At 50.1% G+C, this 25,828-nt stretch overlaps 1 protein-coding gene across 1 annotated transcript in view; it reads right to left on the bottom strand.

Annotated features, from left to right (window-relative positions):
- EDA (ectodysplasin A) overlaps positions 1-25,828 on the bottom strand; it is a 169,121-nt gene that overhangs the window by 26,492 nt on the left and 116,801 nt on the right. The window contains exon 3 of the mRNA XM_043973956.1: positions 12,267-12,372. Within this exon, the coding sequence (XP_043829891.1) occupies positions 12,267-12,372 (106 nt within the window). The remainder of the gene's footprint in view (positions 1-12,266; positions 12,373-25,828) is intronic.

Raw genomic sequence — 25,828 nt, 5'->3', positions numbered from 1 at the left:
GGGGGGCAGTTAGGGATGGAAGGAAGGCAGGAAACAAGCATTGATTGAATGCCTGCAGTGTGCCAGGCACCGTGCTAAGTGCTTTACAATGATTATCTCATTTGATCCTCCCAACAATCTTGCAAGGTAGGTGCCATTATAACCTCTCTTTTACAGTTGAGGAAACGGAGACTGGCAGAGGTAAAGTGACTTGCCCAAGGTCACACAGCTACTATGTGTCTCAGGCTGGCCTTGAATTCAGGTCTTCCAAACTCCAGGCCAAGTGTGCTCTATCCATTGTACTACTTGGCTATTCCAGTGAATTCCCAGGTGAGAAAACTTTTCAAGCCAGTCTCAGTTTCACTCAGAATTTACTACACAAAAAAGGGGGGAAACAGAGTCAGATCATGGTTCATGTGGAAAAAGATAGGAGGGTGGGGCTTAAAGGACCAATGTGAGCCCAACAAAACAAATGCAATCTTAGGCTTCATTAACAGAAGCATCTTGTACCATTCTGACCTGCTAAGATCGTACTTGGAAGCAGTGAGGTGACACTATCCATGGTGCCAAGGGCAGTGGACAGAGCTGGAGTCGGGAAAATCTGATTTCAAATCCAGCCCCAGATACTTCTGAGTTGTGTGACCCTGGGCAAGTCACTTAACTGCTGCCTTAGTTTCCTTGTCTGTAAAATGAGAATTACAGCATCTACCTCATAGGGTTGTTGTGAGGCTAAAATGAAATCTACTAGTAAGTGCCCGGCACATAGTAGGTACTTGGCAAATGCATTTTAGGAAGGTCAGTGACAATATGGATGCTGTGAGAGGAAGTTAGCCAGGACAGCAGAAAGACTAGAGGCCGCACCCATGATTACCAGGTGAAGGCCATGGTGATGCTGAGAGTGGAGACTTGGCGTGTTTGCCCCCAAGCACTTTCTCTCTTTCTTTCCTCTCCAATCTCTCCTCACTCACTGGCCCCAGGTCTCCAACCTTTAAAAAAAGACATCCCCTCCAGATACTGTCCTTTGTCTCTCCTCCCTCTCCAGCCAAACCCCTAGAAAAGCCTTCTCCATATATTGTCTCACCTCCCATTCACTTCTCTACCCTTTGCAATCTGCCTTTCCAATGAACTGTTTGACTGAATCTGTCCGGTGATCACCAATGATCTTTTTCTACTTTTCCAAGACCTGGGCTTTGTTCTGGTGGGGGAAGGAGCAGGGACGTCAGAGAGGCTTCCAAGGAGAAAACCACATCTGCGTTTGATGAAAAGACAGCAAAGAGAGGGAGGGAAGGCAAGCTAGGCACGGGGAAGAATCTGAGCTCCAGGAGAGAGGGCTGCATCCCCCAGCATCCCATCCGGCACTGGGTCCAGAGGCATGGAGGCATGGGTGTTTGGGGGCTGAAAGTAGCTAGGTCCAGCTGGAGCAACAAGTTCATGGAGCCAAGTCATCTGAGCTCATATTGGAAAGGTCAAGGAGGATTAAGGTTATGGATGCCCTTGAAAGCTTGGCAGAGAAACCTGAGATTTACCTCCTGGGCCAAGCAAGCCTCCCATGGGCTGCCATTGGAGGGATGGGAAGGGTGGACAGGAAGAGGGAGGGAGAGTGGGACAGAGGCTCCTGCAGGATCTGCACTAAGGAGGGGGCAGCTAGGTGGCGCAGTGGATAAAGCACCGGCCTTGGATTCAAGAGGACCTGAGTTCAAATCCAGCCTCAGACACTTGATACTGACTAGCTGTGTGACCTTGGGCAAGTCACTTACCCCTCATTGCCCTGCAAAAAAAGGATCTGTACTAAGGAAGGGCTCCCCAAGGGGAAGCAGAGCTCAAATTCAAGTGGGGCTAGTCTGAGGGAGGAGTCTGGCTTAAGGTTCATTGGGTAGGTGACTCATGTCATGTGTTGATGCTCTTGGCAGTGAGGAAGTATTTGATTGTCGAGTCTATTGTTGTAGGGGTGGAGATCCTTGACAAGAAGAAGGATGTTGGCTAGCGTGTGCATGTCAGGCTCAAGCTGGGCTATTAGTCAGTGGCCACCAGATACTGAATGAAAAATACAGAGAAGATTCAGTCCCTGATTGGATAGGAGAGATGGGAGAAGGCGAGGGGAAGGGGAGAGGCAGAGATAACTCCAAGGTTACACTCAGAGGAGCCGGGATGAATGGCGGGCTGGAGACAGAATGAGGAATTGGTTTCTGGAGAAAAAGATGATGAGCTGGGGGGAGAGGCAGGTGTCTCTGGTCTGTCGGCAGCTGGACGTGTGAGTCTGAGGCCTGAATGTGAGGTCATCGGCATAGCAGGGTTACTGAAGTCGTGGGAATGAAGGAGCTTCCAAGGGCTGAACCTTGGGGACTGTGCACAGGAAGGGGATGGAAAGTGGAGGAGGAAGCAGGGAACAGTCGGTCAGAAAACCAGGAGGAGCAGAGACTACTCACTCCGAGGAAACAAAACAAAATGTACACACACGAGCAAGTAGAAAATATATGAGTGAGGCGCCAATGGCTGTGGGGCAGAAACAGCCTCATGGAGGAGCCGGCTCTGGCCTGAGCTTAGGAAGAGCTGGGGATTCTGAGAAGCAAGGGAGGCAGGGGTGCATTCTAGGCATGGGGAGGGGGCATAGGCAGCCAGGGCAAAGGCATGGAGATGGCACATGGGCTGCCGTGTGCCGTGTGTCTGGATCATGGAGCACACCAAAGGGTGTCATATGTCATAAGGCTGGAGTCAGGTGGTGAAGGGAGAGAATCTAGGGGGAGCGAGATGAGTAGGGGGTTGACGCTGGCGAGAGGCATTTCAAGAGATAGTGAGATATGTGGTCTGGCCTTGGTGACCTGTGGTTGATAGGAATGAGATGGAAAAGGAAGTCAAAGGGTAAGAGGGGTCACCGTGAATACTGATGTTCCCAGGATGCTGAGGAGGGAGATCATGAGCTAAAGTCACTGAAAAAGTTGGGAGATGAAAGGCAGATAGAGGAGAGAGTGCTATAAGCAGCTCCCTTGAAGGTCATTGAAGGAGCGAGGAGGATCCCAGGAAGTGCTTATGAGTAGAAAGCGCCACAAGCAACGCGGCAGGTGCCCCTGTGAGAGATCCAGGTTTGGGCTGGAACAAAGAAATGGAAGGAATGGTGGTTTGGAATGGAACGAGGGGCCCAGAGGGCCCGCTGGAGCCAGGGCTGCAGCTCAAGTGATGAGAATGTGTCGAGGGTTCAGGGAGTTAGGATGGGTGGTGACAGTAGGTGACTGAAACTGGGACACAGCTAAAACAGGAGCTACACTGGTGAGTGGTAGGCAGCAGGATGGAGAATTCCAAGTCTAGCCCTGGGGGCAGCTAGGTGCTGTAGTGGATAGAGCACCGGCCCTGGATTCAGGAGAACCTGAGTTCAAATCCGGCTGCAGACCCTTGACACTTACTAGCTGTGTGACCCTGGGCAAGTCACTTAACCCCAATTGCCTCATCAAAAAAAAAAAAAAAGCTAGCAAAAAGAGTAAAAATGAGAAAAAAGCATGGTATGCAATTAAAACAACTTCAACTTGACTTATTTGAGTAAGCTACTAACACCAATTCTATCCCTGCCCTGCCCTGCCCTGCCCTGCCCCACTCAAATGTTCACTTCTAGTCCTTCTCAAGGCACAAAGCAAAGCAACCAGTGTTGGCAAAAGGACAATGGCGAGTGTCAGCCCCCTTTGAACACCAAGGGTTTTCAAATTGGCATTTACATGGCCTGGCTGAAATCCATTCTACTGTTGGGCTTCCAGTTGGAGGGCACCATTGCCAACTCTCTTTACCAGTCACCCCACATAAACCAGTTTATTTGGCTTCTTTGTCCTGGAGTACCCTAGCTTTCTTCCCACCTCCACAGGCCTGGAATCATTATATTACACAGGTTTGTATGGCCCAGCGGACAAAGTGCCAAGTGGGCCTGGACTCAGGAAGACCTGAGTGCAAATCTGGCCTCAGATACTCAGACCCTGAGCAAATCACTTAACCTCTATCTACCTCAGTTTCCTCATCTGTAAAATGGAGATATTGATAGCATGTGCCTTGCAGGGTTGTTGTGAGGATCAAATGAGCTAATAGGTAGAAAGTGCCTGACACATAGTAGGTGCTTATTCCTTTCCCCTCTCTACCTGTTACCCTTGCCATCAAGTGATCCCTGCCCTACCCAGTGTCCAGGGCACTGGGGACTAAAGAGGACAACTGGCCAAATAGGATGATTAAAGGTGCCTGGAGAGCTGGTCCAGGTGCTGGGAGAAAGACACAGTAAGAGGAAATGACTAATACCCACCATGCCATGATAATCGCATAGGAGTTATAAGACAGAGAGCTCTGGGAGGTCAGAGGTGGAAGGTCACTTCCCACCAAGAGGTGGTAGAGAAGGCTTCCACTGTGGTGGGCCTTTGAAAATTGGAAGGAGTTCCACAAGTGAGAATGAATGGAAAGGAGGGCACCTCAAGCATCTGGAACAATATGAAAAGGAACCAGGGTGGGGGGAAGCACAGGATCTGTCGAAGGGGCAGAGAATGATCCAGTTTGCCAGGGCACAGAGTATATGAAGGGGAGAAATAGGAGCTAAGCCTAGAAAGGCAGGTTGGTGCCAGATGATCCGTGACTGTGGGAGACTCTGAATGTCAATCAGGCTGGGCAGTTGAACTTGACTCAAAATAAGGAAAGGAAGAACTTGGCCAATGTCTCAAATTGGTTCTACCAAAGCACAGTAGATGAGGTCGCCTACCCAGGGGCAGGTGGCACATTCCTGGGCAGGGCTTGGGTTGAGGAAATGAAAGTGGGCAGTGAGTGCAGGGGAGGCTCAGGAGTGATGGCGACAGGTCTTAGGGAGGAGCTTTGTAACTCTGTGTGGATTACAAATGGGGGGGTTCTTCTGTACAGGGCAATAACATTATTCATTTTATGGCTCAATCTCGCTAACATTAAACCTCTAGTATATGTTATAATCAAGGTACTCGAGGAAAATTTGAGGAGGGAGTGGGTACTCACAGTTGGGGCACAGAGGTCAAGGAAGGCTCTGCAAAGGGGGTGAGTATCTGAGCATTGGGGGAAGGGAGGAAGACAGGCTCTGAAAGGAAGAAATGAAGGAGGGCATTCCAGGCACTGGGGACAGCTTGGACAAATGCTAGGTGGCAGGAGATAGAAGGCAGCACATTATGGTGGAGAGAGTACAGAAGTTGGAGGCAGAGTTCTTGGGTTTGAATCCAAGCCCAGTCACTTACTACCTGCATGGATCTGGGCAAGCTATTGAATTTTGCTGGGCCTCCTTTTCTTCTTCTGTAAAATGAGAGGGCTGGGTTAGATACCTCGACCTCAGAATAGAGGAGAGTGTGCACGGAAGTAATGAGAGGTAAGGCAAGCAAGAGAGTTGAAGCCAGATGGTACACATGCATGGATGCTAGAGACAACAGGGAGAATGTTTATGTGGAGTTTGGTGCTACTCTACTTACTGCTGGTGTTACTGCACAACACATTGGTTAGAAGAAAGTTATATGGGGGGTTCCTAGACAGGATTTCAGAGCAAGAGATGGAAGCAAAGGTCCAAGATCTTCCTGGGTAGGAGAAACCAGTGGGCTGCAGTCCAGAGTCCAGGGAGTACGGCTCCCAGGCCGGACAGACTTCTGGAATGTGACCCTAGGGGAGTCACTTCCTTTCCTCTGTGGAATGACAAGCCTGGAGCAGATGAGCTCTTACATACTGTCCAGTGGTTAGTTTTAAGCTTTACGATCTTCTGACAAGGTTTGAGATCATCAGCTTTAGTCAATGGTGGAGTGAAGTGCGAAACATGTGAAGAGCCAGTTGGCGTGAAGCTTTGGCTTGGACACGTCCCTGGGTTTGGGGCACTTGCACTATTTTCACATTTGAGTTATTGTGAGCACCCCTGAGTCAGCAGGGGCTCAGTGACCACCTTCTGTTAGCGCAGCTGTTGGGAAGACATGAGCTGTCATCACACAGGCTGCTGAGGGGACAGCCGCAGGGCATTCCAGTGGTGGCAACTTTCTTTGACACAAGAATTCTGAGAGTCAAGCAGCAGTGAACACACAGCTGGCCACCATCTTGTTTTTGAGTTTGCAGTTATTTAGTTATTTATTCTACATCACCTCATTTGGTTCTTAGCCCAACCCTGGGAAAGCTAAATGGCTTGTCCGTGGTCACACTGAGGCTGAGTACTTGAGGGGGTATTTGAGCTCAAGTCTTTGTGATGCCGGGCCTTCCACTCTATCCCCTACATCACGTTGCCTGTGTATGCCTATTTCTTTTTCTTTTTTTTTTTTTTAGTGAGGCAATTGGGGTTAAGTGACTTGCCTAGGGTCACAGAACTAGTAAGTGTTAAGTGTCTGAGGCCGGATTTGAACTCAGGTGCTCCTGACTCCAGGGCCAGTGCTCTATCCACTGTGCCACCTAGCTGTACCCCTGTATGTCTATTTCTACTCTTCAACCCTGCCTGTCATCTTTTATCCCCAACAGCTCTTAAGGGAGAGCTTCTTTCGACAGTTCTCTTCAGCTGCTCTTGGGTCACATCTGGGAAGACTGAAGTCACTGGGTTCAGCTGGGCATTTCCACCTTACTGCTGCTACAAACACCAAAATGCCACTCGTCACCTTGGGCAAGCAGGTATCACAGGACCCTCTCACCATCCTAGAGACTGAGCAGACCCCAAATTCCTTCTTGGCTCCCCAGTCCCCTTTCTGTGCTGTCAGTTCCATCCAAATGTGGGCTCCTGGAGGGCAGGGGTGATTTTGATTTTGCAAACTGATAGCAAGCTTTTCATTTCTTCATTGATTCATTCTGGCATTTTTAAGTGTAGAAAATAGAAAAGGGAGGCCTCTCAGTCCATCTCAAGCAAGAGCAACATTGGGCCGACTGGATCATATGAGCAGAAGCAAAGCACCAACTACCTGTTGGTGGCCGAAGAGGAAATGGACAGAAAAGCAAAGTGATCGGCAAGACACTGGATCACTGACCCGTCTCAGCACAGCAGCATGCACATGCGAGTCATTAGTCTGGACAGTTTACAAAATCTTTTCATAGATATCTACTCATTTCATCCCAACAACTAACTCCCTTTTGACAGAAGCAGAGCAGGGGATTATTATCCCACTATTTTTCAATTAATTTTTTTCAACAAACAAGCATCTAACCTCTCTCCCCATGTGGGAAAAACCCAAACCCAAACCAATCTGCAACAAACACACAGTCCAGCAAAATACATTCCCCATCAGCTGTGTCCTAAAGTGGTAGGCAGCCTTCTAAATCTCAGCCCTTGGGAATCATGGGTGATTATTGCATCGATCAGAGTTCTTAAGTTGTTCTCACAACTTTATACATTTACTAGTCATGGTAGAAGATTTCTTCTTCAATTTCCTATACACTGTTTGGCCCGGTGTTCTTAGATCATGGCTGGAGAAAAGAGCTGAGCAACCTTGGCTGGCCTCCTCATCTCTTTTGGAAAGGTACGGCTCCTAGACATTTAGTGGCCTGACCAAGGTCACATGGGGAGTGAGCAGGAGGATAATGCTCTCTGCCCTGCCATGCTGCCATTAGGTCAGTGATCCCTGAGAGCCCCCCCGACCAAATGGGAGAAGGAAGAAGACAGCTATGAGTTTGACTGATCCCTGGCCCAAGTCTAGGGGGCATTCTGAACATCACAGACTCAGGGCTGGAAGGGTCCTTGGACATGATCCAGGCCAATCTCTATGCCCCCTTTACAAATGAGGAAACTGAGACCTAGAGAAGTAAGTGAATTACCCGAAATCACCCAGAGAAGAAACTGGAAGTAGAGCCAGCAAAGGCGTGTTACAAACAAGATGCCCAATTCCATTGCCATTGTGTGATTCCAACCTTATTTCTTACCCTAAGCCCCTTTTGGGGGACTTATTAGTTGGGTAGATCAGGGGAAGGATAACAACTCAGGATACCTGGATTTCAGCAAGGCATTTGACAAAGCTTCTCCTTAGATCCTTATGGATACAATAGAGACATGTGGGCTGGGTAATAAGACCCTTAGGTGGAGATGGAGCTGGCTGAATGACTTCACTCAACGAGTCATGATTAATGGACTGATGCCAACTTGGAACAAAGTTTCCAGTTGAATACCAAAGAACTCTGCCCTTGACCTTGCTTGGCTCCAGATTTTTTTGTCAGTGACTCAAATGAAAGTGAAGATAGCATGCTTATCAAATCTACAAATGACACATTGCTGGTAAGGCTAGCTAATAGAATGGATGCCAGACTCAGATTCAAAGAGATTTCAAGAAGCTCCCATGAGAGGCTGAAACTAAGATGATGACATTTAATATAGACAAAAGTAAAATCCTGCTCTTCGCTTCTTCCCTGGAGAGAGACAGAGACAGAGAGACAGAGAGAGGGGCAGAGAGAGAAAGGCACCACACTTGATAACGTCTCTGTGGCTAGACAACAGTCTATGGGAAGGAGGACCTGGGTGTCAGCAAAAATACAACGTAGTCTCTGGTCCCATTAAGAGAGGCAGAATGTCCATGAGCAGGAAGGCGATAGCCCCACTGCCTTCCACCCTAATTAGACCCACAGCTTCGGAGGACACAGAGAGCAGCCAGATGAGAACAACTGTCGTGGGGGGTGGGGCTCTTGAAACCATGACACCTGAGGATCTGTGGAAGAAACGAGGTAGCTTTGGCTTTGGTTTGGAGAGAAGTAAGGCTGAAGAGGAGGGCATGATCATTGCCTCCAAACACTTGAAAGAACTAAACGACCTCAGAGGCACATGTTTCTGAGAGGCGGATTGTGGTCCTCTCTTTAGGGATAGTTCGAATGTGCTGTGGAGGAGTGTGCTGAGTTGCCCATCACTGAAAGCTTTCCAGGGGAAAGTAGATGACCACTTGCCATGGGTGGTATAGATGTGTCTTGGACTCTCAGATCCCCCTAAGAGACAAAAGTCTGATCAATGTAGATCAACATAGAGAAAGAATTGCAGGGGCAGCTAGGTGGCGCAGTGGATAAAGCACTGGCTCTGGATTCAGAAGGACCTGAGTTCAAATCTGGCATCAGACACTTGACACTTACTAGCTGTGTGACCCTAGGCAAGTCACTTAATCCTCATTGCCCCACAAGAGAGAGAGAGAGAGAGAGAGAGAGAGAGAGAGAGAGAGAGAGAGAGAGAGAGAGAGAGAGAGAGAGAGGGAGGGAGGGAGGGAGGGAGGGAGGGAGAGAGAGAATGAGAATTGCAACAGATGCACTGACAGAGAGGGAAGGCTAGGAACTGTTTGGATAGTCTGGAGAAATGGGTGAGATGGACCGGGGAAAGCTTTCAGTAAGATGCCACATGGAGCTCAAGAATTCTTTTGGCTGAGATGTTGCCTTGCTCCACTCACTCGATTCCCCATAGGGAAGACAGCAAAGGATTCTTGCACAGGAAAGAACTCATATGGCACAGCTATTGGGATCTTGAAACTCATGCAAGAAAGGCATCGGGGGCAGCTAGGTGGTACAGTGGATAAAGCACCGGCCCTGGATTAAAGAGGACCTGGGTTCAAATCCGGCCTTAGACACTTGACACTAACTAGCTGTGTGACCTTGGGCAAGTCACTTAATCCTCATTGCCCTACCCCCCCCCCAAAAAAAAGGCATCCAGCTGTTTCTTAAGAGCATCCCATTGAATGCAAAATGCACACTGGCCAATGGTTCCATACAATTCAACCTTTGACCTTATCAATAGCACAACCAAGTTTCTCTAATTACAGTGGCATCCATTCCAAAGAGAGCTGAATGAAAATGATCAGCTACTTCTTCTCTAACTCAATCAATCAATCATCTTTATATAGGGCCTCAAGGCAACCTGGCAAAAATGCATCTGAAAATGAAGCATGGCATCACATTTCTAACCTGTGGCTTCATGTTCTAGCCACTGTGACAGCCAGCCAACTGCTTCCATAGTACAGAGGGGCCAGTTCCCAAGGTCATGACCCCATGGACCATAGCATGCCAGGCCCTTCTGTCCTTTGCTATCTCCCAAAATCTGTCCAAGCTCGTGTTCATTGCTTCCAAGACACTCTCTACCCATCTCATGCTCTGTCATCCCCTTCTCCTTTTGCCTTCAAACTTTCCCAATCAACATCAGGGGCTTTGCCAGCAACTTCCATCTTCTCATTACGTGGCTCAAGGGTTTCAGCTTCAGCGTTGGTATTTGGCCTTTCCCTCTTCACAACATCTCTCACTTACACAACCATCTCTCCAGCTCAGGTGTCCTCATCACCTGTCACTGTTTGCAGTGATCTTCCAACCATGGTACTCCCCTGCTCAAGAAGCTTCAGGATCAAACTTTTGTTACACATTTGAAGGCCTTCAGGCCCAGCCTTATTAGACATGACTCCACTTTCTGTACTGGATGGTTCAGTGAAACTGACCCTCTTCCCTCTCCTCACATACACTATTCCCTTTCCCATCCCTGTCCTATCCTGTGAGCCACGTGGTATTACTAGAATCCATGCTGTCTTCGAATGTCTAGCTTCCTGTGTGAGGCTAAGCTTAGGCCCCTGCCCATTGACCAGTGCTCTTCCTAGCATGCCACTTTTTCTCTGCATAGAGAGGTATGTGCCCATTCCTCTGATCCAATAGAAGCACCTCGGGGTGGGGACAGATTGGCACACAGAAAGCACTTAACAAATGCTTGTTGATGATGAGTTCTGAGTTTCAGAGTTTAAGCAATCGAGAAACTTTTTTGAATGAGATTTCAGTATTTTACTTTAATGAGTGGGTTCATGATGATGTGTGAATGATCAAAGATTCAAAACCTATGAAAACATGTCTCTCCTAAGGTGAACACGCGTTCAAGACACTGCTTTTAGGAGACAGTTGGCTGCCCCCAAAGAGGCGAAGCAGGGACCAATGAAAGGGACAGTGGAGGTCAACGAGAGTGCTGGAGGAGTCACCCGGGGGTAGGGGAGATGCCACAGGCTCCGCTTTGGGCCTGGAAGAGTGGGCAGTGGCTACTCCTGCTTTTTCCTGGAATCTGCTCTTATCTGGTGATAGCAAAGGGATTATTCTTAGACACGGGCAATTAGAATTCACAGCTCTGGACCAGAGAGCCAAGTACTTGTTCCGCCATCCTGAAGAACGCAGCAGCCACACGCCCGCTTCGCTCTTGGCAGAGCTCTACCTGTGCCTGCCTCGTTGGCGGTGAACTCTATGAACCGTGGCCTCACAGCTCCGTCACACCCGACACACACCCTGATGAGTGAGCTATGCTGGGACTGAACGAGAGCACAGATGGACAACATTACGGTGCTTTGTTCTGATTAACACCATGATGGTCATTAACTGTGAGCTCTCACTTCCAGTCACAGTGTCATCATTCCTCCAAAGGGACTTCGGAGGCACTGATTCCAACCCACCCTTTTTACAGATGAAGAGACTGAAAAACGATGGAATATGCCTCAGGTGGCAGAGATGAGACAGGAGCCCAAATCTTGGGATCCCCCTCAGCCTGTCTGGGCCAATCCTCACCCTCAGCCCTGCTTTGTAAATGGCACCTGGCCACTGCTCTGAGGTCCACCCAGGCCCTCCATTATAGACTCGGTCTTTGCCCACAGAGCCCTGGCCTCCCCTCTGCAGCCCATGCCTTCAGCAACGTTTTCCTTCATCTCAGTCTCCTTGCTCGTTTTCCCTTGAGATAGTCAAGGTAGAGTCCCAGGTGTGCACGAATGGCCAGAGTCACCCAAGATGCTGCCTTGGAATGCCAGGCCCTTCTGCTAATGGGTACACCAATCGGTAGAGCCACCTGTCGCCTGACAGAGGGTGACTGAAGTAGCCAGAACTAAGAGCTAAGTATAAGAGCCTCCCCTCCCCCTTGCAGCCACCAAGGAGCCTAGCACATCACTGTGCCAGAGCTGCGGAGGCAGTGAAGGACTCGGAACATGTGCTCGTTGGGCCACTTAATTAGCTGGCCCCAAGGAACCAGCAGGGCCAAACTGCCTGCTCATCATGAACACTGGCCAACCGGTGACCGCCTCCAGGGATCCTGCAGCAGTCTTGGATCAATGAGGAATTCTTGTGCAAACAGATATGATTAATTATGTGATTAAATTCCTACAGCCCACTCACATAAAGACTTGAGACCAAGTGACTCATGACGGAAAGCTCGGTCTCTTGTGCCCCAAGTGGCCCTGGGGGATGTGGGAGGGCCCCTGGGCTGGCTGTGGTGAGCACAGATGCCCTGTGGCACCCAGCTGCCAGGTACCAGCCTAGCCTTGGCACAGGCAGACTGAGCATGCTATGTGGGAAGGAGGTGGGCACCCTGGTGGGGGGTGGGCGCTTACCGTCTGCTCCTTCGCTGCTTTTGCTCCTCTTGCTGCGCCGAGCATGTCGACTTTCTTCTTCAGTGGGGAGCTTTTCTTCAGGAAAGAAGATATTCAGCAGGGCCAACTGCAAAGGGACAGAGGACACAAGAGTGAGCTTGCAGTGGCACTGCTCTAGGCCCAATAGTGTAGTGAGGAGTGCGGTTCCATATTCCTGCTCCACCTCGAATCTCCCCTTTCCTCAGCAGTCCAGGCTAGAAACCATGGTGTCACTTGGCGAGCCAGCCCCCCACTTTCCAGACCTGCTGTCCCTTCTCTCCAGTGCCCCAGACTGTAGCCTGATGGAAGGCCTCTTCAGGCCTGGCTTACTCCAGCAGCCTCAGTTGGTACCCCAGTGGGCTCTCTTTGCAGTATGGCCCTGCCTCTGTGGAATGTCTCTCTCCCTTGCTCCTGCCCCCTAGGAAAGCATTGCTCAAGCACTCCTGGTGGCTTCTCAGTCCCAGGAAGCTCCCTGAGGTCATTGCTGCTTCTGCTTTTGCACCTCCAGAGCCTGGCACAAAGCCTTGCACCCAGGAGACAGGTCATCAGTTTGGGTTGGACTGCAACAAAACCTCTGCTCCAGGTGGGCTGCCCCCCTCCACCCCTGCCACGGCCTCCCCATCTCCTTGGCCTCAGCACTTCCGTGCAGCCGGCCCAAGTGCCTCCTTCCCCTCAGTCCGGCCTCCCATCTGCACCTTCCTTTGGGCACTGCACACATTCTCCACCTGGTGACTTAGGCCAACAGCAAGGCTTCCCGTTTGTGTGTTCATGGCTCCCCAGTTCCTCCCAGTGGTACTCCGAAAACATGTGTGACTCTAAGGCACGCTAACGAAATGTGCTTGAGCTACTAGCTCTCTCCGAATGCCCTGCTTGGCTGAGATGGGCTGGTTCAGAACAACGAATGAACCCCAGTCCTCCCGGACAGTTTCTGACTCTAGAGCTAGGGGTCCAAGCAAAGGGAGGATGCCAGAAAGCTGGGAGACGCCAATATGCACCACAGACTTGCTTCAGGGCCTTAGGGATCACTTGGCCTATGGATCAAAGGGAGCTTTTTGGCCTGGATGCAAGAGCTGCTCAGGGCACTGAAATAGACAAGACCCCGGTGAGGTCAGACATTGGAGGCCAAGTGCCTGGTCTGGCCCAGCAGTCACTCTGGAGAGGCGGAGGACAAGGAATATTAGCCCCACAGAAGTGCACCACAAGCATTTATTAAGTAACTGCTATGGGTTGGGCACTGCACCTCTAGGATTATAAACAGCTCACCCTGTGGGCCCAGGGGGAGGTGGGGCAGTGCACGGATTCCTGCAACGACTGATTTCTTTGGGCCTGGCCAGCTAGCTCCCAAGACAAGGGAGGGTCCTGGCTCCCTGGGACACTCTTGCCTGGGATCATTCATCCTCCACCATCTTTTCCCAAGGCTTGGACTGCCTGCATGTGAAGGTGTTCTGGATGGGCCGTGTGCATTCCCGCCAAAAGCAGGCGGAAGGAGAAAAGGGCTAGCTTGGCCTCACGGAGGAAGTGCCCCCCTCTGCACGGCACTCACAGCTGCCTCGCGCATCAGAGGCTGGGCCAGCAGGAGGGAGGGCCTGGAAGCAGGACAAGGCCTGGCCGCCCAGCCAAGGAAAGAGGTCCTGTGTCCAGCTGGGCCTCCAGGGGCAGGTTGGAGGGTGGGAACCAAGCAGGGGGCCTAATTCCCAGGCTGTGGAAGGAGGCAGCAGGAATGTTGGCCAGAGCCAAGGATCTGGCTCAGGGGGAAACAATCAAATTCTTTACACTTTGTTTGCAATGGCTGAATGACAGGGCAAGCATGGCCTGCTGCGGCGCTCTCACTGGAAACGTGAAGCTTCCCTGGTGGTGAGCTCCCCAGGCGGCCCGTCTATGCTGCTGGATGCTGCAGGGGCTGCCTCAGCACCTCCCACTCCCATAGCCCTTTGCACTGCTCCCAGGACCTGGGAAATGGCTGACCGGATTACAGGTGAGGAAGTAAACTGAGGGATCCCCCCACCCCCATCCTGCTCCTGTCTGCAGTCGATAAGCCCAGCCCAGCACCTGGCCCCAGATGGCGATCAAAGCCAAGGGAAGCTCCAGGCTGGGAGCCAGCGAGGAGGCAAAGGGCACCCCTAGTCAGGGCCTCTTTGTCAACCCCAGGCACGCACATCCGCACACACAAACAGACACTCAGACACAGAGACACAGACACAGACACAACACACACATCCACATGCACATGCAGACACTCGGACACACAGATACAACACACATCTGCACTCACACGAAGACACACAGACATATATACAACACACATCTGCATGCACATACAAACACAGACATACAGACACATGCACAACACATACAACACACACATCCGCAGACACACAGACACATATACAACACACATCTGCATGCACACACAGACACACGCACCACACACAGACATACAGACACATGCACAACACACACAACACACACATCCACATGCACACGCAGACACACAGACACATATACAACACACATCTGCATGCACACACAGACACGCACCACACACAAACAGACATACAGACACATGCACACACAACACACACATCCGCATGCACACGCAGACACATATACAACACACATCTGCATGCACACACAGACACACGCACCACACACAAACACAGACACATGCACAATACACACATCTGCATGCACACGCACCACACACAAACACAGACACATACACAACACACACATCCACATGCAGACACACACAACACACACATCCACAGACACAGACATGCACAACACACCCCATATAAACATACACACACATACATGCACACACACACACATACATCCACTCACTGCCCCCCCCCAACTCTTTCTTCCCCACCAGCCCATGATGATTCTTATTTCTGTTTTACCCAAGAGGCACACACATGAAAATGAGAAAGGATTAGAAATGCACTCAGAGGTTCCAAAGTCAGAGGGCCTGGAGGTAAATCTCAGCCGGCACATTTCCTTCCTACATGTCAAATGAGGGGGTTGGACAAAAGTCCATCTCAGACTCCCAAACAAATGGTGTCACAAGGGCCTCTTGCAGGCCTGGGGAGGCCCACACATTAGCTCTTTGGAGGACCAAGGCCTAGAAGGTCACATTTTCAAGGGTGGGCAACTCTGCCTCTCCTCCCCTGTCTCTCTTTTTTTTTGGCGGGGCAATGGGGGTTAAGTGACTTGCCCAGGGTCACACAGCTAGTAAGTGTCAAGTGTCTGAGGCCGGGTTTGAATTCAGGTACTCCTGACTCCAGGGCCAGTGATCTATCCACTGCGCTACCTAGTTGCCCCCTCCCCTGTCTCTTAATATCCTTGATGAACTAGCCTTCTACTTTGCAAATGCCTACGGTGCATACCAAAGCATGTAGCAGCTGGCAAGCACCAAGAAAGGCCACCCCTGACACACACCCCTGCCTGAAGTAATTCTCCCAGATCCTGTGGCTAATTCCATCATGTCAGTCAGCTGGCACACCTGGGAGGGCAAGCACATACAGATGGTCAAGAGAGGGAGAGGCCCTGCCCTCAGCGTGCACATAGTCGTTAGGAGGATACGGCGGGCATCAAGGGCACAGCTATGAGGATGGTGAGCCAAAGGCCCAATGAGGGTACCAGCCAGACATTCCAGTGTAAGGAGCCTTTGGGGAGGGCTGGCTTGGGTGGAGCTTCCTAAGAAGCGTGGGAGATGCAAGAAGAGGCTTTTATCCAGAGCAAGTGGCAAGCAAAGACGGGAATGCCACCAGGGACATCTGAAAGACAAGGAAGAGATAAGACTGGCTGGAAGGCCTCTGGGCAGCGCATGGAGCTCTGGGTGCCCTGTCCAGTGCCAACGGGGAGACAGGAAGGCCCAGAGGGCCAAGGTCCTGTGTGAGTGCCCTGTCTGGGGCTAGCCACGGCTCTGCACAAGCAGCTCCTCTCGGGTTCTTAGAACTCAGTAGGCCCATCTAAGAGCAAGGCACCTCAAAGGGCCAGAAGCTGCAGACTTCTCTCCCCCCAAACACTTATGGAACCATTTCCACATTTTGGGCAAGTCCCCTTCCTCTGCCCTGTGCATTCTGCCAGCACCTAGGCCTGGGCTAGCAAATTCAGGAGGCTAGTCACAGTTGCGACAGCTCGGAGAGGAGGTATTTACTTCCTGAGCACAGTAAAGACCTCTGTGTCCAGGAAGCTCGGCATTAGGCTTCAGCAGAAGAGGTGGCTGAGACCTACTTGGATGAGTTCTGGGCACGAGGCTGGGAATCTGAGGTGAGCCAATCGGTGACTCAGTTTACATGCAGGCTGCGTGGTGTCGGCCACCCCAGCCAAGGCATCGGGAAGAGTCTATGAGCCCAGAGAGCTCCATGTTTGGGGGTGGCTCGGAGCCCCTCCCTTCGCAACCCACCTGAGGATTTCTACTGGCAAGAATGGCTCCTTGGTGGGAATATGTCCAAGGACGAGGCTTCCCGAGTGGCAGCTCTTCCAGTTTCCCTGCACAGTGGGGGACCTTTTGGCTGCCTCCCACCCTGGGCACACGGTGCAGCGACACAAACAGATCTGCCCGGTTGCCCACAGTACGGGACCAACCAGTCCTGTTGCCAGTCACCTTGACCCTGATGAGGAGCTCAGTCAGCGCTGGGCTCTGCCTACCGAGCTGCCCACTTTGGGTTGGTCCTCAGACACAGGAGGCACCCCTTGGGTAGGCCTGGCGTTGACTTTCAACAGAAAGGCTCTGGGGAATGAGGGCTGCTTAACTCCTGGCCTAAAACATGCTGCAGTATTCCACTCCCAAGCCCCTCTGCCATCACAACGGCCACGTGCCTCGGTTGGTGGGCTTTGTCCAAAAGGGACCATGGGACAGCTGCTAAAGCTCAGACAAGTCCTACAACAGGGGGATTGACTGCTGGGGACTGAGGCCTTGTAGCCACAGAGGCAGAATGTCACTCAGTGGAAAACAAGTCCTAAAATCAGAAGATTTTGAGCGGGAAGGGGACCTCTACTCCAGCCCTTTCATATTACAAATGAAGAAACTGAGGCCCAGAGAATGAATTTTGCCCAGAGAAGGGGAAACTTACAGATAATAGAAGCCAGAATTAACACCACGAGTATATCTGCAAGTGTAACCCCTGTAGCTAGCCATATGCGTGTCCATAGATTGGTGCACTTGTAAGAAGCCGGCTCCCTACCACAACATGGCAAAGCTCTGTGGGCCATCCAGTGCTAGGGCTAATGAGCCACAAGCCTCATTGCCTTGGAGCAGACACAAAGAGGGATCCACTGGGTAGAAATGGGGTGGCCCCAAGAAAGCATCTGTCTCCTTGTATCCTCTCTGTGTGATCATATCCATCTCCTTCGGATGCTCGTCAAGAGACCCTTGCGGTAGCTCAAGGTACATCTCTCTGTTCCCTGGAATCCCAAACCCAGCACACTAGGCCAGGGTCAAACCCACATACTCTCATGCCAAAATCGAATGCTCTCTCCACTCTACCAAACATGCGGGGGCCAAAGCTGTCACCCTAACCTGGCCCAAGCTAAGAAACTGATTGGCTCTTGAGAGCACTTTCTCCAGGGGTCTCAAGTGACTGACAAGCCTAAACCAGCTGTTGGTAGAGTCACTGGGCTGCGCGTTGGAGGGCTCCCACCTGTCTAGGCAAGGGGCCGGTCCCTTCATCTCAACATGTATAGTGGCCTTGGTCCTTCTAAGCACCCACCTCAGGTGATGGTAGGAAGAAGACAGGGGAGAGGGAGGGGGAAGAGGAACTAGGTGGTTGGGGATGGGAAGGGGAGCACAGGGGTTAGGGGGGCCACAAGGCTGGTGCTTTGATTGTAGTCAAACAAGGTGGCAAGAGTCGAACTGAGCTGAGCCTCTGCTGACCACTGTAGCCATAGCTGGTGGCCAGGACACTGCTGGAGCCACAGCCTCTGTCAGGAAGGTCGGGCTAGAGTGTAGAGGAACTAAGGCAAAAGTTGCAGCATGAGGGTCCCTTGGGGAATCAGCTTACACTGCTCAGCAGAAGAACCAACCTGGAAGCCAAGAGATGTGAAAAGGGCAGCAAGGCTATGATGGAGGCTCAGCAAAACGTGCCTCCTTGGCCCTGGGGTGGCAGCTGAGCCAAGTCACTGGGTTTGGGTCCCTAGGCAGCTCTGGGTAATAACATGGAAAGAGCCAAGCAAGCCGGGACATGGGCATGGGGCCCTGAGGGCCGCACACTCTGCACTGGGCTCTTCCTGCCTGGGCAGGCTCACCAGCACTCCAAGTCTGATTTCTGCTGTGGGGACAGTGTGAGTGTGTGAGTGAGTGAGTGTGTGTGAGTGAGTGAATGAGTGTGTGAGTGAGTGTGTGTGTGTGTGTGTGTGTGTGTGTATGTCTGCACCCATGTGGGTAGGAGCCCAGCCTCCAACACCGAACACCTATCCAAGGGGCAAATATGAGGTGAAGTAAGAAGAGTGCCATTCTCCATGACGGGGAGGAGGGCAGCGCTGTTGCCAGGCAGCCAGCCCAGGTTGCCTTGGTGACAGAGGGCTGGTAACACAGGCTCATAGACTTGATTGTATACAAGTACCTCCAGTGGTGTTTTGGGGGGGGGGAAGAGGGAGGGCTGAGCACCATGGGGGGGAATCATCTGTATCTCTCCTTCCTATCTCCTGCCCACCTGCTTCAACAATTCGACATTTCATAGGGCTACAAAGACAGATACCATGGGAAGCTGCCAAGCCAGTGAGGTGAGAACAAGCTCAGGGAGAAGATAGAATGAGAAAGATGAGGACGGTGGGCCTTGAAGGACAGGCTTTTAACAGACTAAGATGGGGGCATGAGAGCCAGCATCAGCAAAGACATGGAGAGCAGTTGGCAGGACAGGAACCTAGGACCGAGAACAATCCAGTTGGGCAAGAATGCAGGATATGTGAGGAGAGTGGAGAGGAGACCAATGTGAGAGGTCCTATGGGGGTAGAAATGATAGGATTTGCTCACAAAGGAAGAGGAATGAGGCAAGGAGGACTCCTAGCAAGAGGGCTTGGGAGAAGGAAAATGGTGGTGAGGCCACCTCTGGTTGGAAGAGGGAAAATACAATACTGGCCGGCACCCTGGGAGAAAGTGGGCACAGGCTTGTGTTATGGGCCTAGCACCCCTGAGGTAAATCAAAGAACCTTCTCCTTGAGAAACTAAACCAAAGGACAGACACACCTAAAGAGATAAGTAGCACGGGACAGGGACTGAGATCTTTGGGTGGGAAAGGCTTCACCAGGAAAGTGGCACCTGAGCTGAGCCTGGAAAGCAGCCAAGGGTTCCAAGAGGTAGACATGAGTTATTTCACTGCCTGTGCTACTCAGCAGCTCCTTTGAGGCTCTCACACTGTCCAGACAGAACTAGCTTGCAGTTATCTGCTGGTCTTCCATGTCACTCCTCTCTCAATGAGCACCAAGATCAGTCTTCCTGACTATACCCCAAATTGGGGAAATTCAACCTACACTGATATGCCCTCACACACCTTGGTTTCCCAGTTCATCAACTTCCTCCCCAATGCCCACAGATTTCCATCCATTGTCACTCCATCTCAGCCACTCAAAGGGACGGAATCCATTACCCATAAATGTGCCACCTCTGTGATTCAGAACTCTGAAATGTCCCTCTATGATCATACAACTCCATCTATCTCCCTTCTACTAAGGCTTCTCATCCTAATTCCATTTCTAGCCCTGCTTCTTCTTCACCCACCTTGACCTCCAGATCCTCTTCCATTCTCCATTCTCCCAGGACATAATCCCTGTTCTATTGCCACTTTCCCCTCTTTATAGCCTTGACCCTACAACTGGTTCATCAATTCACAGAATGACAATCTTCAATTCCAGCTCACCACTATCTGCCCTCTGCCCCTCCAGGGGTATTGAATGCAGCTGCAGGAAGGCTCTCAGTCACGCTGACTAGGTCATTCCCACTGGACCCCTGCTGCTAGGTTAATCCTTTTATTCTCCCCTAATTGATTGCACTCCCTGGGGCAGCTGTTTCAATCCTTCCCCCTTCACCTCCAGCTTTTATGAGAACACGGAGCCCAGTCATTGGGAGGTCCTCTTCTCCCCTCGTCAATATCGGAAAATTCACCTGCCACTGCGCCCCCCCCACCCCCCATCCATGCTTTGCCCCAGTTTCTGAAGAAGGGGTAGGTCCTTCTGGAACCTCCTACTGACTTCTCCCCTGCTGCCAAATCTGACCAAGTCCCTGCCCCACCCACCCCCAAGAAGCCTTCACATGATCCCGACAACTTCTCAAGTCCTCTTCCTCTATCATAAGATCAGCCAAACTCCTGGACCAACCACAGCCCCTCCCCATCTGCCAAGAAACCAGACCTGTCTATAATGTCAGCCTTGGCCTTTGCTTGTTCATGTCCCGCTAGCTTCACAGCTGTAGGCAAACTGACTTCTAACCCCGCCACTCCACAGAAATTGTTTTTTCCCAGGTTACCCTCTTAGCTGCTAAATCCTCTTAGACCTCCCTAATAAGAGCTGATCTAATAGCTCTAATATTCATGGTGCTTTAAGATTTACAAAGCACCATTTGATACCCCCCCTCCCAATTCTGGGAGGTGGGTCCTATTATTGCCATTTTACAGATGAGAAAACCAAGGTAGAAGTTGTGAGTCTATAACTTCTGATCTCATCTCTCCTGGCTCTCCTCCTACCTGTTCCAGATGCCTGTAGGTGGGGCTGGCCTCAGCTTTCTTTCTCTCAACTCTCTTCCTTGGTGATGTCACTTGTTCCCACGAGCTTGGTGTTCTTATCTATCCAAATGACTCCCCAATATATCCTAATCTCTCCTCAGAACTCCAGTACCCCATTGTCGACTGCTCGGTGTCATCTCCCCTTGGATGTCCCATAGGCACCTCAAACTCAACAGGTCCAAAGGTGAACTCACTTTCTTTTCCACAAAATGTTCCTCCATCCAGACTTCCCTATTTCTGTTGTGAGAACCCCCAGTCTCCCAGTCAATCAGGAGTGCAACTTCAAAGCCATAATCCTAGTTCTTCCCCACCCCCCTTTTTTTGCAGGGCAATGAGGGTTAAGTGATTTGCCCAGGGTCACACAGCTAGTAAGTGTCAAGTGTCTGAGGCCAAATTTGAACTCAGGTCCTCCTGAATCCAGGGCCAGTGCTTTATCTACTGCGTCACCTAGCTGCCCCCATAACCCTAGTTCTAACCCTACCCTCTTAATTGGGCTGACCTTTAACATCTCCACCTACAGCTGACTATATTAACTTCCTAAGGCACAAGTGTGACTATGTTATTCCTCTACTCAGCAATCTTCAGTGGCTCCCTATCACCTCTAAGATCAAATATAATCTGATGAGAAGGAGGTGGCACCATAGGGCTCCAGGCCCAGCCACTGTGTAACTTACAGAGCTAATGATAAATCAAATGAATGATTTAATTATAATTAAAAGGAAAACTTGAACTTCTAGAAGCACTACTTAGGTTGTTTCCCTCTAGAATTCAAATGGAGAACACATTTTTGTATGTATATATTTTTACAAAATTAGCATTTCATTCTTGGTTCATTGAAAGCATATTTTTAAAATGCCCAATATTAAAGATTTCAATCACACACACACACACATACACACACACAATGCCTTCCTTTCCCAGACTTATTGCAGCCATATCACTCTCCACATGTTCTACATCCCAGCCCCACTGGCTGACACAGACTCCTTCCCTCCCTCCTCACCATCCCCGTCTCTCCCCCTAAGCCCCCTCCTTAAATTCAGGCAAGACAGAAGAGGAGTCCTTAGCTTCCTTGCACACTTAATAGAGGCTCAGAATTGAGAGCATACACAGCTCTTAAAAGCCACTAACAAGAGCTAACACTTCTACAGCACCTACTGTGTGCCTCCCAACAACCCTGGGAGGGGCTATTACAATCCCCATTTTACAGTGGAGGAAACTGAGGCAGACAGAGTTGAAGTGACTAGCTCAGGGTCACATAGCTAGTAAAAATGCCTGAGGCCAAATTTGAACTCAGGTCTTCCTGACTCCAGGCCCGGTGCTCTGTGCACTGTGGTGCCCCCTAGCGGCTGGTGAAAGCATCGTTCGTCACCTTTACAAAGCTGGATAATGCTGGTTCCGTGACCATCCGGGCTAGATTGATAGCTTGATGCATCTAGGGCAAACATATTCTTATCCGTCACATCATCATCGGCAGCAGCCATTCCAAGTGCGCCATAAGGGACAGGGAGAAAGCCACCATGCACACAGACGATGAAATACAGCCGAGAATACTGCAAGCTCTGAAGGGAGGAGCAGGCCAAGGCACTTGCCTGGGGGCGATGGCACTTGAGCTGAGCTTCAAGGGAGATTAAGGATTGTGTGGAGCAGAGCTGAGAAGACAATGCATTGGGGAGGGGGCAGCCTATGCAAAAACATGGAGCATTGTCTATAAGCAGCAAAGAGGGTGGTTTAGTGAGAACATATAGTCACTGGCAAGAAATTTTCCTAGCTCCCTTTCTTCCTAGCTGTGTGATCCTGGGCAAGTCACTTAACTTGTCTGCCTTAGTTTCCCCATCTATAAAATGGGAATAATAAAAGCACTTAACCCCCAGGGTTTTTGTGAAGATGGTATCATATTTGAAAATTCCTTTGCAAACCTTATAGCACTTCACAAATGTGATGTGCCCTTCTATGATATAGATTGCAGCCCACCCTGTGTGTCTCTTGTCCATTTCCTCCCAGAAGTTTGTCCCAAGGGTTTTTGTAGATTAAGAGAATTGGAGGCTCAGAGAGGGAAAGCAACTTGCCCAAGGTCACACAGACTCGTCAGGGGTCTAAACATCAGCAAAGACCTAAGGGATGGTTCATCTAAGGAGGGCTCTGTGGGGCTATGTGACAAGAAAGTGACTGGGAGATTAAGAGGTCAGTTGGTGGGGTGTGAGTACCATAAGCCAATGTTGAGCAGAATCTGCCTCCCCCGAGGCAGAATTCCAAAGAATGGGCAATCCAGCCAGGTCCAGACATCAGGCAATCACCGTCAGGGAGGGAGATTTGGCAGATGTCTGGTTCCAAGGCCCAGGAAGCAAGCTGGAGCGGCCAGGCTTGGTGGCCAGGCACTAGGAGTCTGGGGCACAAGGGCAAGACCCCAGGCACCAAGGACAGCTCAGCTACTGTGAAGCTGAGCTCACAAAGGGCAGGACCTGGGGCTATCAAACACGCCCAGGTCTCCCCAATCCTTCAAAAACAAAACAACAACAAAGCCTTCTCTGGACTCCTATCCCTCCAAACAATCAACGCACCTCTCCTCCCTCGTACAAACTCCTGGGAAAATCAACTTTCAACATATGTTGCTTCCACTTTCTCTCCTCTAACTCTCTTTTCAGTTCTCTGCAAACTGACTTCTTACCTACTTCATCATTCAACTTGAAACTTCTCTTTCCAAAGTTATGACTTTGGGGGCAGCTAGGTGGCGCAGTGGATAAAGCACTGGTCCTGGAGTCAGGAGGACCTGAGTTTAAATCCAGCCTCAGACATTTGACACTTACTAGCTGTGTGATCTTGGGCAAGTCACTTAACCCCCATTGCCCCTCCCAAAACATACAAACAAAAAACCAACAACAAAATTACAACTTTGGAAAGAGAAGTTTCAAGGTGAGATCTCAGAATTGCCAAATCCAATGGCCTTTTTTTCCGATGCTCAGTCTTCTTGACCACTCTTCAACCTTGGACACTATGGACTACCCTCTCCTCCTGCTGGGTTTTCATGATAGTGTTTTCTCCAAGTATCTGGCAACTCCTCTTCGTCCTCCTCCCTCAGACTCCTTTGGTAAATCATCATTTGTGTCCCTGCCCTAATCACTGGGGTTTCCCAAGGCTCTGTGCTCAGTTTCCTTCTCTTCTTTCTATACTCTCTCACCTAGTGACCTTATCAGCTGTCATGGGTTCACTAGTCACTTTTAGGCAAATGACTCCCAGCCCAAGCCTCTCTCTGACCTACAGGTTGACATTGCTTGTTATGCCTTGGACACCCCAAACTCAACATGTTCAAAGACCCCAAAGCTATCAAACTGTGCTTACATTTGACCCAGCAATACCACTACTGGGTCTGTATCCCAAAGAGATTCCCAAAAGGGAAAAGGACCTATATGTACAAAAATATTTATGACAGCTTTTTTGTGGTGGCAAAGAACTGAAAATTGAAGGGATGCTCATCAATTGGGGAATGGCTGAACAAGTTGTGGTATATGATTATGATGGAATATACAAAATGATGAGTAGAATTGTTTCGGATAAACCTGGAAAGACTTAAATGAACTTATACAAAGTCAAGCAAGTAGAATGAAGAGAACATCATACACAGTAGCAACAACATTATAATGATGGTCAACTATGAAGCCATAGCTATTCTGATCAATACAATGATCCAAGGCTCATGGACTCATGGATCAATGATCCAAGGCTCATGAGGAAAAATGCTTTCTGAGTGCAGATAGAAGCCGACTTTCTGCACTGCCCCCTTTCATGATTTTTTTCTTTTGTCCCAACATGGCTAATATAGAAAAAATGTTTAGCATTACTTCACATGTATAATGCTTGCCTTCTTAATAGGTGGGGGAAGGGCTGGAGAGAGGGAGAGAAATCAGAATTCAAAATTTTTAAAAAGGAAAAACAATTATAGACAGTACTTTGCACATTGTTAGTGCTTTAAAAATGTTTGCTGGATTGGATTGAAATATCAGAATGCCGGGGCAGCTAGGTAGCTCAGTGGATTCAGGAGGACCTGAGTTCAAATCCGGCCTCAGACACTTAACACTTACTAGCTGTGTGACCCTGGGCAAGTCACTTAACCCCAATTGCCCCACAAAAACCAAACCAAACCAAAACAAAACAAAACATCAGAATGCCATCTAATACAAGATTGGAGTAGCCAAGCATCAGGATCCTAGCTATTATAAGAAGGTAGTTGCCATGGGTTGGGAGCCCTGCTACTGCAAAACTAGGGCCACTGGTGTTAAGACTCTAGCCACTGAAAGGCTGAGATTGCCACGGGCACAGTAGGCTCATTGATCCAGAGAATGGGATGAGGATGAGCCTCCTCTGAGAAATGATGAGGGAAACTCTGACTATAGTGAGAGGGTTGAGAGGACCCAGAGCTGGGGAGGACATTAGAGCAGTGTGTCTTCCAGCTGATCCAAAGCTGCTATGTGCTCAGTGAACTCGGTAAGCAAGCCTTCCTCACACTGCCTAAGCATGACTGGGGCCTCCTTGGATGTAGGCAGCCTCATAGAAGACCAGCGTTGATTCGGTAGCTGGAACAGTTGAGTCAATTCTTTCAATGTGGCTGTTGATTAGAATCCAATGTTCGCGTGCATTTCTACAGTGGAAAATTCTTGCCTGGGGCTTATGTTCATGACAGTGAGTGCAGACAGCCCCATGCTGGGCACAGTCTCATAAATCTTTTCCAGAAAAATCTAAGCAGAACCGTTCACTATAAAAGAAATTAAGATTAAAACATAAACAAATGAAAAGAAGTATCTCAATATATTGCAGTCATGAGTC

Source organism: Dromiciops gliroides, chromosome X, assembly GCF_019393635.1.
Source record: "Dromiciops gliroides isolate mDroGli1 chromosome X, mDroGli1.pri, whole genome shotgun sequence".
In the NCBI taxonomy this organism is placed as follows: Eukaryota; Metazoa; Chordata; class Mammalia; order Microbiotheria; family Microbiotheriidae; genus Dromiciops; species Dromiciops gliroides.
This window is presented reverse-complemented; position numbering and strand designations above follow the sequence as displayed.